Genomic DNA, 14525 nt, shown 5'->3' with positions numbered 1-14525 from the left:
ACTGGGATAAAGTAACGTTTTGTGCTAAACTATTGGAATGTTAGTGTACATAATTATCAAAACAGGGACCATGACCCCAGAAATACTTAAAGGACGACTTCATCACTTTTCAACCTATCTTCATATACCGGTAATTGGTCCTCACTAATGTTCATGATAAAATAGCTCAATTTATTTCTACTCGGTCTGTGGGCAGGTCAGAAACCCGTCTGCCAGTGACATCATCGATGGGGAATCCAAGCTAATAGAAACTGGAGGCTTGCTAATCCTGAAAAGTTCCAATGTTATAATGTAAGCCATTGTTCTCATGATAATAAAAATCTAAATATTGTTTTAAAAATCTTGTTTAAAAAAATCCACAGCCCTCCTAAGAGACACAGACGAGTCGATTTCCCCCCCTATGTTATCGAAGATAGGTTGAAAAGTGGTGAAGTCGGACTTTAAATACTTTTTTGCCTATCCTTGACATTTCTCTGTTTTTTCCCCATCTTTCTCTCCTTGCTCTCCCTGCCCCCTAAACAACAAAAACGACAGAGCTTGTACAAAGGTTATTTACACCGGTGAACCTGTGATGTGACAATAGAGATGATTCTGAAAGACTCATGCACAGATCTGAGTTTTAGCTGGGATTAGATTTGGTAATTGGTCGGACATATTTTAGGTATTTTATTATATTTATTCATATTTAATGATATTAGAACATATAGTATTAGTATTACATGTGATACTGTGAAAGCTGTCCGTGTGCCCATTCTTACTTGCATTATTTGAGATTGGGCAATACTTAATCGTCTCAAATATTACATCGGCTATATGAAATTATTTAAATGTAAAATATGAAGAAATCAATCAAAATCTACCATTACTCTTCATCGCATAAGTGATGGTTGTGCCATTTCCTATCATTTGATGTCATGATTTTGTGAACAACAATAATAAAACAAAAAGCTCCCTGACCCCAGGCCTTTGTGAGGTTAATTTTCACATTCCTGAGCTGTGTACAGACCACCCCCTTCCCAAAAGACAGAAATCTGCTGGTGACAAATCTTCCTACCTACTTCCTCCCTTTCCTTTCAACTCAAGTAACGGACCAATGAACTGGATTCTTCTTCTGTCCGCTGACTCACAGCTACCCTGCCTTAATGTTTGTGCTGCCCATTCAAAAACGTTGCTAATCAAACGTCTGCTTGACTCACCCCATAGTACCGGCATACCTCATTACAAGTATGCTGGCAAACAGTCTGATTACTGTGAGTGAGTCTCCAGTTAAAAACCTGAAGGGATATCGGAGACTGGCTTGATTGTACAAAAAGTCTAGATATTAAAATACAATAAAATACTTATGTATTTTGGGCACCACAATTACGTTTACTGTCATATAGTTGAACGTGGACGCAATGCAAACAATCTGATGAAATAAATGAAACGATTAATATTCCCTCCGTTTCATCCAAGTGACCACCTCTGACTGAACTTAATCTAAGTGGAAATCTCACAAACTGAGATGTTGACACTAATTGTCTCATCCATGCTCTTAAGGCATTGTTGTTATCTCTGTGGTCAGTGCTTACTTATCTAACAGAGAGGAACTGTATGTGGCCAGAAACAATAGGCATGATTGAGTGCATTCCACCAAATGGTGTTATGTTACATTGGCTTGGCCTATTTAATAGATGATATATGTTGGAGCTATATCACCCAATGCTTTGGAGAAATGGTGAATGCTTCTGAACTAATTCATTATCTGCTATGAAGATATCCTAACGGGAAGAAGAGTGATGCCATGAGCTGAGAGTTATTTTGTTTAAACAATTAGTCTGCAAAACTTCTCTTGACGTAGCTAAATCATTTTGAATTGCAAATGTAATCTGACATCTTGTTTTCATGTCAACAATTCATTTCCATGACATTTACATAGGAAAAATAGCTAATCTTGAAGTAATCGTGCATTCATAATATACTAGATTTTAAAAAGCCACACTGTTATTAGCCTAACAATGGTAATGGTAATCCATGAGCCAGTATGTGTGCATGGGTGGGATGCATCCTTAATGACAGGAGAATGGCTCTGAGGAATTCACACCAATAACCTGCAGGATACCAAAAACAGAGGGATCCCTTCGGTCACTCATTCATTTAGCTCTAATCTCTATGCAGTCAAACTGAAATGCCATACATACACTCTGAAAACACTTCATTCACGTTTTCTCAATCATTGTTGTAAATTCGGCCCCATGCAGCTTGAAACTACCACATCTTAAAATATGCAAAAACCTGCAGATTCACAATCTTTTAACAGATCTTGGTAACACTATGAAACATAATCAGACCACCAGCAGAATTATAGCTGGGGGAGGGATGGGATCACATTATGCTAATAAAGCAGATGTCCACAGTTCTAAATAATACATTCCAGGCAGCCTATAAAAAACAATGAGTCTTAACTTTCTTCCCGATGGAGCAAACCCCTGTCTCTATCTCTAAAAGCTTGCAGAGCTTACATAATAAACATTCCCGAAGATCACAGGTGCTTATTTGAGTCTTTGAGCTTATGGCTAAACGTGCTGAGTACTCATTTATACTCCATCAGCTATTTTCGGCGCAGGACACCATCCTACGTCAAAGTATAAATGGGACTTTAAAGGCCAAGGTAGATGGCCCTTCATTTTGGGAGCTCTCTGTGTTTGGTCAAGGTGTGGACTGGGTTCTTGTCTTGCCAAAGGTTTTGGGACATGTCTATCCGTGCCTGTTGTGCACTGTGCCCGACTCTCCAACAGAATTCATCGGGCCATTGTTTTCTCTTCACAGGCATTTATGATGTCACGGCAAACATAAGCTTTGTCCTCAGATGAAGGATCAGCCCGGGTTCATGCCCTTATAGGGTCAAACAAACAGCAAACTACGGACAGGCTATGACTTAAATCCACAGCGTTGGGTGGACATGACTGTGACAAAGGCCCGGGATAACCTGATCTAAGGAATCCTTGGAAAGTATGCAGCTGGAATGATGTTATTTTGTTATTTCAATAGTAACACACAACACCACAATCTTATCTTCAAATTGTGCTCATTGCCACCTCATTTGGTATGGCGTTTCCTGAGAAACACCATACCATCTCAAGATAAAAACAACAATTCGCCTCGCTCCGGTGAAGACTGGTTACCTACAACGTCTACTATAAGATGGAGAACTGGAATCAAGGCAGACAGGCACTGAAATTATGTATTGTTCGAACTAAATATTATTTATGCATTTTACCCTTACAAAACCACACCACTGTACATAATAATTGTACAACAACAACATCAACGACAATAATAATAGTAGTAAACTGAAACAATAATCATTCTGAATCATTTCAACAAGAAAGAGTACTTCTTCAACTGTGTCCCTGTGTGAACAAAACTGATTTTATACGTGAAGAAAGGACATTGGTATCCATGCCAGCAGGTGGTACAAAAGTGTTTTTGTTGTTTTCAAACTGGGGAACAAAAGATTCTTCTTAAGCCACTAAGGTTCTCAGTAAAATATGCACAATAAAAGACACTGACGTAGGTCCGTTCTGTTGAGTGTTCACTTGAAAAGACTGCACTCACATTGCTAATTACCCAAAATCCACCCTGCCTCTTCCCATGATTGTGCAAGTTACATTTGGTACCAGTAACATGAATTTACATTAAGCAGACATGGTAAGCAGTAAGCACCCACAAAACGAATGTGCACACACACACGCGTGCACACGCGCGCACGCACGCACGCACGCACGCACGCACGCACACGCACAATGACCCATGTGTAAAGATCAGATTTCCATCATGTTTGTTTTCTTAGGATAAGGCATGAGTGAACAAAGAAAATATTTTGCTTGCTCATTGCCATCTGTTGCAACCAACAGAATTTCCAAATTTTTAAAAAGGCTTATTTGACAATGATATATATAATTGGGTTAAACGATACACTGTAGAATAGATGCTCAACATATATGAAAAATGTTAATAAAATAAAAATAATGGGTAAAATGATACACCCACATGTTTTTAAAATGGTGTGCTACTAAAAGTAAACCAGAAAAGAAAAGAACAAAAGCAAAACATTCTATAAGGGCATTTGGAAAGGTTTGCTTGCTCTTAAACTAGTACATAAACTCTTCCCCTGTTCGCCAGTTCGGGCTTCGCCAGATCAGGACTTTCCCACCACAGAAACCTGTGACTGTACTGTCCCTCCACTGTGGACCGAGATGATACAGAGCAACACGCCGACGTGAAAATAATCAGAGGTTGTCACAAAACCATGCATACAATAAACAAAAAAACATCCCTGTAGAGCTTGAGGATGGATCTGATAGCACAGGCAAAGTAAATATTTTGCCAAATATTTTAACCCAACTCTCAGCTCGTACTGCAAACGCAAACTATATCTCCCAGAAATGGGAGTATATCGACAAACAATTGAGTAATTGTTCCTCCTTCAATCCATGGCACCATGTGTGTGCATGGTCAAAACATGCAAACATTCATTTGTTTATGGGTAGTGTGGCACAGAAACAGGACAATAAAACAATGGCAAAATGTCTTTGTTACTGAATCACAAAAGCTGATAGCTGGTTATTTGCATTCACAAGATCACACTGGGCGCTCATTTCCAAACAGTGAGACACACATCGTTATAAAGGACGTTGTAATAATGCCACTACTTCTGTTTGTGTTTCAAAGGACTACGGGAGATACTGTAGCATTCCTTTGACCATTAAAGGACTTTTATAGGCTTTGGCCAGCTCACTGTGGCCATCCCCATTGGCTCAAAATTATACTTATTTTTCTGCCCCCTGAGGACTGCTTTTAAACCACTGCTTTCAATCTTAAAGAAACAACAACAAAAGACCCTGTCAGGGTAATGCTTCCTGACAACCCAAGATAGACAAAAAGACAAAAAAACAACACCCTAAACACTCAAATGCCAAATCTAGGAGGCAATACTTTCAGGACAAAATGGTTAGTTAAAAAAAAAGGTTCAACTTGATTGATTAGCAAGGATTCTATAGAATCAAACAGGTAATCACTCAGCTCAGTTAACTTAATAGGCCACATCACAACATGCTACATTTGAATCAATGTGCTCATTCAAACACATTGAGCAAATTCATTTGTCTTTAAATCCACTTGGCCATCAAATGAGGTTTTATCTTCTGTATTTCTAATTGTATCACGCAGACGAAAAAAAATAAAAATAACAGTTGAATAGGAACAAATAGAAAATACCGTAGTGTCATAAGGAATGAAAAATCAATTTAAATGTCAATAGTGTCAGAGTGAAAAGATGCTAGCATCGGAAAACAAGCACATGTCAATTCTGGGCCAACCACCAGTTAATTTCATTAAGGCATTCAGGATGGGAGGGCATGTTGTGTGCAAACAAAACAACAGTGAAAATGTATTCCTGCAATAATCCAACACAAAACAAGAGACAATGTGATAGATTGCAAGTGGGAAACCATCATGAAGGTGAAGAAAGGTTTCTAAAAGCATCTTGGCATTGCTCCCAAGACTGTATAAATGATGCACAACTTTATCTCTGAGAAGAGTGAAATTAAACCCATTTACACATTATAGTGTATTATTATTTTATGCCTTAACTATTGAAAAATAGCAGATATACAAGCTCACAGCAGATCTGCTATTTTTGAAAAATCATGAAAATTTGAATTTTGACCTGATTCTATAAGTGTCTTTTGAATCCTTCTTAAAGTTTTTGGAAAAACCTATGTTTCTATGTCAGCAATCTGGCCAGCCATCGTCAAAGAAAAGTTCCTTTCACTTCACTGGAGCTCAGTTAGTCTGTTCTTGAGAGACTACTATGTCAGTGGTTCTCAAACTTTTTCATGTTGAAGGACCCCCAAAATGATATGTATTTGGCCACGGACCCCCATCTCAAAATATCTAGTTCCAGGGACCACCCAGAAGCAAAATTTGAGTTACAAACGTTCGCTTTGGAAATACATATATTCAAAGATTTGCACACATTTTCATGACTTTTTCAAAAATAGCAGATCTACAAGCTCGCAGCGCGGCACTCGGTGCCGCGCTGTGAGCTTGTATATCTGCTATTTTTCACTGGTTAAAGCATTCAATAATTCTAGGCCTAAAATTAACTATAAAACTTTTGCCCGTAAAGTTTGTTTTACAGCCCATTGACCTTTCACACTATCAAGAGCATTTACCTTATGTTACTAATGTTCATATGTGGTCGATAGGGCTGGTCATTCTCCCTCCCATCACCTGGACCTCTCTGGATCTGTTTATAGGCAGAAGGAAAGCATCACAAAATACGATTTCTTTAGGCAGCTGTGAGTGGAAATTGCTTTTTGGGAAGACATTTATGACCCCATTCAAAGGCTGACATCTCAAACACAGGAAGGAAGGAACTGAGTAGTGCCATACAGTATCAAGAGATACATTTAACATTCCTGTTACCTATCTGACAAAGCCCTTGGACCTCAACACCTTTACTGAAAACAGAACTCTAGGATTTTATGATGCAGTGGGACAGCCCCACCCCCCCTCCAAATATACCCAAAAAACCCCCTACCATGCATTCATTTAACATAATGTTAACATATCACACCCATCATTACATTTGACACCCAAAACCCATCAATCCAATTTGTGATGAAATTATCAAGTATATGACACCATCCAACCGTTCAAAGCCACCCTCTGAGCAAAGCTTCAGGAAGGAGCACGTATTTGTTGTAGCCTGTAGAGAAAGCACTTAAACCCAGCTATGATGCAGAATGTGTGTGTGTGAGAGAGAGAGAGAGGGGGGGGGGGGGGGGCTAACCTACCTCCTCAAGGGTGCTTGGAATTAGTGCCTGGAAGTCTGTGAGATAATAGATCAAAGAGAAGCATCAGAGAGCAGCTTTTGCTTTTCCCACATAACAAGGTGACCATATTTTCAAGCTGTATTTTTTATCATAAAAAAAAACCCTGGGACATCTGGTCACCGTACACATAGGCTCATGCAAAATGGAATTTCACAAATAATACAGATTACGTGCATAAAAGAGCCCACATGCTGCCCAAAATGGGATTTCTCACGTCATCATTATTATCATTTTACTGTATAATATGCTCCACCTCCAGATGACCTTTCCTCCACTCCGATTGGCAGAGCTCTTGTACAGAAAGGGTTTTAAAGGAGTAGTTCACCCCCAAAATGACTTTTTTTTTCTATTGATTAGTCACGCCATGGAGAGTAGAGTTCAATAATATTTTTTGGTTTTTGTCACATTCCTAAGACAAAAATTTGATTCGAGTAAATTTACCCCCATTGATTCCGGATGGGGACCCGTTTCGAAACGGGTCCCCATCCGAATGAATGGGGGTAAATTTATTGTTATCACATAAAAATATCATGTCATCTATGGGTTTCAAATTATTTTTATACTTTGTTTTTTAATAAACTGTCTTTTGAACTGAAGTGAGAATCATTTTCCATCAGCAAAGCCCTACCATGAGTTAAAAAGGGGGAAAAGAAAAAAAGAATTATCTTCTTTCCTAAATGTCCTGGTATCAGAAAAAGAGATTGACATTTGTGAGGATAATGATTGTCCAACCCTAACCCATTCAACATGTTTTCCTTTACATTTTGCCATTCAAAAAGTTCTTCACTATAATAAAATAACTTATAAAGTTCTTGATTTTAGAAATAGTCAGAATAGCTCACCAGCAATATCAACGGGCATTCTATTCAAGTCTACTATAGGAGCTGAGCGAAACCAAAGACCATGATGTGAACTCTAATGCTTCTGCTAATGGGACCTGTGTCCAGGGGCGTCACAAGGGGTAGGAAAGTGGGACTGAGTTACCAGGGCCCAAGGTGGAGGGGCCCTAATAACTTTATCTATTGAAAAATAGCAGATATACAAGCTCACAGCGCGGCACCGAGTGCCGCGCTGCGAGCTTGTAGATCTGCTATTTTTGAAAAGTTGTGAAAATGTGTGAAAATCTTTGAATTATGTATTTTTTAAGCACACATTTCTAACTCAAATTTTGCTTCTGGGGGTCCCTGGAACTAAATATTTTGAGATCGGGGTCCGTGGCCAAATACAGTATATATCATCTTGGGGGTCCTTGACATAGGTTTCTTGCACACATTTTCAAGATTTTTCAAAAATAGCAGATATACAAGCTCGCTTGTATATCTGCTATTTTTCAATAGTTAACATTCATGGGGGGCCCGCAGTGAATCCTTGTACCCAGGGCCCAGAATTTGGTGTGACGCCCCTGCCTGTGTCCAAGTTTCAAAATGGCCAAGAGCAACTGCAGTGGGAAACACAAACTTTTAACAATTTAATCATAACATTATCTGAGGCCTGAAACATCAAATACAGAGGCAAACTGTATCGCCTCCCCATGCTCTGCTGCCACCCTCTGGACAAATAGGAGAACTGCATGTCATGGATTGAATTTGAGAAACAAGCAATGGTTTTATTTATTGCATTCAACACCACTTCTGTTTGACCCAAAACCTAATTTATGCTTCTGCAACAAAGTGCTGTGTGGTGTGTTGTTTGACAAAAATAACACGTTTTTGACTTAAGTGTTGACAGTATGTTATTCTAACCAAGGCAGAAATTACACTATAGTTTGAAAACAAATCATATTTAAATTGTGATGCCTCCACGACAAGAACACAAAATGACAAATTAAAAAAGAGAGAGAAAGAGCGCAAAAATAATAAATCTATGTCCAGCATATAAAATAGTGAAAATAGACCATCTACATGCAACGTGTCGCATCGTGTCCACTTCGTGATTGGCCTACATGTTTATTTGAATCCCATTGTTTCATGGAATGAAAAACAAATATTGTGTCTTGGATTACGGCGCTACCATCTCCATTCATTATTCTAAAATCTAAAACAGAATCATGTTCCCCATAGAAACAACAAGAGCGTTGTCACTGTGGTGGACGATGAGTGGGTTTCTGAAGCTGTCATTACCTTTGTTAATAGCTTGCACAGTCAATGTCTAAGCCTTGGCGTTCATATTCGAAGGCCTCATGATATGACCTCATGAAAAATAGCTTATGATGCAACTACTACAGTATATGCTAATATAGCTTATTAACCCCCGTACCCAGAGTCTTTGCGGCATGCCTTGCCTAGTAGGCATGCTATTCTGAGTAGAGGGTTTGAGTGGAGAGCTGTTCTAGTGGAATTTGCTGTGGCTGCTGGGCAGACACTATCAGTGGAAGGCTGTGAATGACCACACCGTGGCTGCCCATGCCGATGTCGGGCACCAGCAAGCCACCATCACCACAGGGCAAGGCACTGTCTTTGTGCACCGCGGAGGCGGTCTGTTTGGACACATCCACCGGCAAACTGCACGCAGCGGGAGCTGCAGCCATGGCTGTCAAGGCAGCGTTGCCTTCCGTTACCACGGTGACCTCGGTCCCGCCCTCCTGGATCAAGGCGTTGAGTCCCTCTAGGTCGGAGCAGGTGGTTATGAAGGTCTGTGTGCCACCGCTGGAGCCTTGTGAGGTGATGGTAGTCTGTAGCAGGGCCCGCTGAAGCGGGCTGCTGTTGTCGTCGGGGCCAAGCTGCGTCAGGAGCACCGCCTGGGGCTCTGTTGCTTGGGCATAGCCCGGGTGTGGCATGGGCGCAACCAAGACCTGCTGCATCATGGAGTTCACAACCATGTCCTGGCTGTCAGGAGTTAGCAGTACCATGTTAGACTTGCTTAGCTGGATGTCTGTGATAGGCTGCATTAAGGAGCTCTCCTGGCCCAGAGGGTGGGCGACGATGACGTTGAGATCTGCATTGCAATAAGAGGCAATAAGAGGCTCGCCTGTGACGGACACTTGAAGCTGGACATTGTCCTGCGAGGGCATGGCCGGACCCGACTCAATGTTAGTGGACTGAGTGGTGACTTGGAGCTGCAGTGTATTCTGGCTGTCCCTATGTTGCTTGCGGTGGCTGCGCAGGGAATCCTCCCTGACAAATGAGGCGTCACATACGTTACAGCGGAAGGCCCGTGCTGCCTCCAGCTTGGCCCGGTACCGCGAGCCTAGGGGCTTGGGAGAATCCCCTCCCCCAGATTTCAAACCTCCTCTTCCACTTTTACCACCACCACCTTTCTCTGGCTTATCCGAGTGGCACTTCTTCTTGTGGATGACAAGGTTACTACGCTGCTTGGAGGCAAAGTTACAGAACTCGCACCGAAATGGACGCTCCTCTGAATGGATCCTCTCGTGGACTTTGAGCGCCCCTTTGCTGGAGCAGGAGTAAGTGCACTTGGAGCACTGGATAGGCTGTGTGGGTTGGTGTTCTCGCGAGTGGTGCCGCAGGGAGGTTTTGTTGGCACACTGGAAATCACAGTCGGGGCAGCGGAAGGAGTTGTCAGTGCCGTGTTTGATCTGGATGTGGGATTTCAGGTTACCTTTCATGGCACAGCGGTATTCACAGAAGTCACACTTGTATGGCTTCTCGCCGGAGTGAATCCGAACGTGCCTCTTCAGGTCTGAGTTGATTTTGAACTTTGCATCACACTCCTGGCACTGGAACGGTGCATCCCCTGGAAATGAAAGAACTTTAAATTATTTGAATGCATGTTACACACGCTTCTGAACAGGTGACTGGCCAACCCGTAGGAGTTGGCCTACCCTATTGGCTTCCCAATTGTGTTTGTTGGAGTGCCTGGTCAACCTCGAGGCACTGTGGATGACTCAAACCTCAGTCTCCACAGTGGTGGGCAGGAACTTTACCCCTGAAAACCCGGACACCCCAAACTCTTAGAACGTTGTGAGACCAGCAGGATGTTTAAGGACCCACCAGTGTGAGAGCGGAGGTGAACAGTAAGCTGACTAGAGTTGCGGCTGGCATAAGGGCAGATCTGGCATTTGAAGGGCCGCTCGTCATAGTGGATGCGGAGATGCTTCTTCAGGCTGCTGCTGTCTGCTGCCGCGTAGGGACAGTATTTACACTTGTGCGGTTTCTCTCCCGTGTGCGAGCGGCTGTGCATGTTGAGCTTGTCTCGCCGGCTGAAGCGCTTGTGGCACAGCTCACACTCATACGGCTTCTCACCTGAAGACAAGCAACACAGGCAGAAGAACATATCGTTGTTGTAGGGCAGAAATCTTGCATCTCCATAGTTCAACCAATAACGTGCATTCTCAAATCGTTCCAGAAGTTAGGGAGTTAAATGAACCACAAACAGACCACAGAGACAGACCCTCTCCTAGATGGCTTGCATCTGAAGGGGCAACGCTGTAAAACACTCAGCTGTCATCAACATACCCGTATGAGTCTTGAGATGCCGCTCCATGTCTTTTTGGCCATACTGCGTCTTAAAAGTGCAACCTGGAACAGAGGAGATATGATATATACACAGTATATATAAATAAACTCCTCACAAAAAGTTTGGAAACGTAACTTTGGGTGATTATTTTCCTCTTCAATAATACCAATTGGTATTGTATTTTATACAGTATATATACCGTTGATTAGTTGGTAATCGCTCTTGTTTTGAGCGACCTGTCAGTCACAGGTGTGTGACTGGCACCTGAACATGGGTCTGCATCTGTCTGTGGTACCGTTGTGCAAATCTTGCCTGTAAATCTCTGGAAGAAATCCTCTGGTCGAGGAATTGGCTTTCTTGGTGTGTCCACTTTGCAGTCTGTCTGTGACTTCACCAGTCTCACAGAACTTGGTCCTACGTTTGGAAATGGGTTATGGTACCAGGGCTGACACTCTGCATAACAGAACATCAGCTTCCACTTGCCCTATTGTACGGGCATCTTTCCATGTGTGTTGCTGCTTGGAGCGCAAACAAACTCAACACAGTTGCAGAACCCGCTCAGGTGCCAGTCACAGGTGTGTGACTGGCAGTGGCAGGTCACTCAAAATGACAGCAATTACCAACAGAAGCCTATTGGGGCGCTACCCTCACGTTTAGGTGAGTCGCTCATTCCACAGTCATTACTAGTTATACCTTGTTGTAAAGGTGACTAATCAATGATAAAATACAATATCAATTGGTACTATCAAATAGTATTTATAAGTAGGCCTAAGGTTCTGAGTCTGATCCTGCTTGGAAGCTGGTTTGAAGGAACTCACCTGAGAAACAGCAGCTGTGCCTCTTTGAAGTGAGTGCTGGTTTTAATTTTTTAGAAGGTGTCTTCTGTGCTTTGGTCAAGATCTTTTTGACACCTTTCATGACGCATGTCTGATAGGTTTCCTCGAAAACAAACTCTGTGCTGGAATCTGATCAGAAAGAACAGCAGATGTTTGACTTCAAGCAGGTGACAGGTCCATACCAAAAGGTGGGTTACTGCATTGGAAAACTAACAGATTTGCAATACATAGTGGGCTTGTACAGAGTCAGACATAAACCTAAGCGTTAAATCAGTGGTTCTCAAACTTGGGGTGGGGAGTGAGGACCCCAAGTGGCGTCCCCAAAATATTTTGCGGGGTCCCCTGATGATTAGCTTAATGTCATTTTTTTTCTCACTCAATGGTAAACAAACCAACACACAGTATAAGTGTATACATGGTATCTGCACATTTATAAAGTGTCAATTTAAGGACTTTCAAGACTGTTTTAATACTAAACTGGCCAAACTGTCAAATATGAAGTAAGCGAGAGGCGAACATTGTGAAAATTTACTCACATTGGTGTGAGCATGTAGATCTGCTATTTTCACAATATTTATCTGTGGAACCGAGTCACATTAAATGTAATACCTACAATTCCAAGTGCTTGTCAGGGTGGGGGTCCCCATTCAAATATGTTTATTTTGGGGGTCACAGCCTAAAAAAGTTTGAGAACCCCTGAGCTAAATGATAGGATCAGGTCTACAGCTTGAAACAGATTCCATACCTGTAAGAGAAGGTGTCACAGTGGTGGCTGATATGTCATGGGTGGATATAGGGCAGTCATTTTGCTTGTGGGCAAGAAAGACTTCGAAATTATTGTACTGTTGCTTGCAGAAACCACAGATGTGGATATCTGGGCTCACCTCCACCACAACAGAATGTCCTGCTGCAAATGATAGGGGAACAGAGGTGAGGGCATGAAAAAAGAACATGTAATTAAACAAGATGCTATGGCCTAATACATGCATTAAATATTAACTGATTTGACGCAGGCCTTTACATGCAGAACAATAATGTTGATTGTTATGACTTAAGCACTATTAGTTATTTCGAAATGTCAAACATTTTAATTCATAGTTAAATCGACAACGTTAGTTTAGTGTGACTATACTTTACTCCTTACCTTCGGTGTTATATGTTGCCATTTTGCACGCTTGTTTTGGTGGAGATCAACTCATTTTCAGGGTCCCAAAACACCTAAAATGTGACTCACCCAAAAATAAATCCAGCACAATTTTCATGAATTCATAATAGTTGACGACGCGACGATAAAATCTACATGTTAATGTCAAATGTAAGGTTACAAATAATTCACTTCTTTTGGCAACATTGTAAACATAGCTCGTTTTTACGACAGCATTGGCAGGTTTGCGGCGGTGGGAAAAGTGGGATTGTCAACTCGTGAACATTACTGCCACCTATCGGGCAGGAGAACCATAACACTATGAGGAGAACATCTGAATGGAAACCATGCGTGACTTTCCTTTCCTTTATCAAGGTTTGTAGCTCATAAAAGAGAAATGTGTAACGTAAACGTAACGTTAACATACAGTAACAAAATGTAAACAAGTGTGTATGCCAAATTGCCAATGGTGTATACTGCCGTACATTAATTTATGCTCAAGTCAATAATGAGGCTGCTGGCTTCCTGGCCATCAACATGTGTACATGTTGCAACACATGGACGGTGGCAAAGACTTTTTTCTTCAGAATACTGATTTACTAGCATATTATGAGGAGTCCCAACTAGTAGGCCTACTAGGGGTTCTCAAATGTTTTATTTGATATTTGCAAGGACCCCCCCTTATCTCTGAGTAACATTCTCAGAGTTACTGACCTTTTATGGTCATTCAGGGCTAGCCTAGCTATATATCTTTGGGTTTCTGTTAGTGGTACATTTTGTAATATTATTTTCCACAAATTTTGTATGTCCATGGCAACATTTTAATTTAGATAAAAATATTCACCACAAGCCAGCATGGTGATGACCCCCTCACCCCGTTGGTGAGGTGCTGAGTGCTGACCTTCCGGAACTATCTTAAAATGGAGGGGAAAAGTTGCACGCACACTCCTGCCTAGGCTGCCTTTTAACACAATAACATGACTTTTACTCAGCCGTAGCTTAGTATCTGTGTAGAACTTTGAACTTTAAAGTTTGGCCCAAATTGGGTCAGTTAGCGATGAAACAAATGCACAATTTGCCTAACATATATGCTCCTTCATCAATTACTTTAGGTCACTCAAGTGCAGACGTCATCCATCACATAACAGTGCGTGGATTGATTTGGGGTAAGTGAACGAGAATCCTCTTTTTACCAGAACAAAGTGAGTGTAACCCATGAAAGTGAGTGACATGCAGCTCCATTTTCAG

General features: G+C 41.6%; 1 protein-coding gene across 1 annotated transcript; it reads right to left on the bottom strand.

Moving 5' to 3' along the window:
* Window positions 1–8473: 8473 nt before the first annotated feature.
* On the bottom strand, window positions 8474–13394 carry zfp64 (zinc finger protein 64 homolog (mouse)). The gene is made up of 6 exons (XM_080733304.1): window positions 13278–13394; window positions 12879–13040; window positions 12116–12262; window positions 11297–11359; window positions 10832–11083; window positions 8474–10574 (listed from the first exon to the last, which is right to left on the bottom strand). Exons 1-6 carry the CDS (start codon window positions 13297–13299, stop codon window positions 9175–9177), a joined length of 2046 nt encoding a protein of 681 aa, XP_080589430.1. The 5' UTR covers window positions 13300–13394; the 3' UTR covers window positions 8474–9174.
* Between the last annotated feature and the right edge of the window lie 1131 nt (window positions 13395–14525).

The sequence above is a fragment of the Nannobrachium achirus genome, assembly GCF_963921795.1.
Source record: "Nannobrachium achirus genome assembly, chromosome: 9".
Lineage (NCBI taxonomy): Eukaryota > Metazoa > Chordata > Actinopteri > Myctophiformes > Myctophidae > Nannobrachium > Nannobrachium achirus.
Note: the sequence above shows the minus strand (reverse complement) of the source record. Positions and strands in the feature narration are given on the sequence as shown.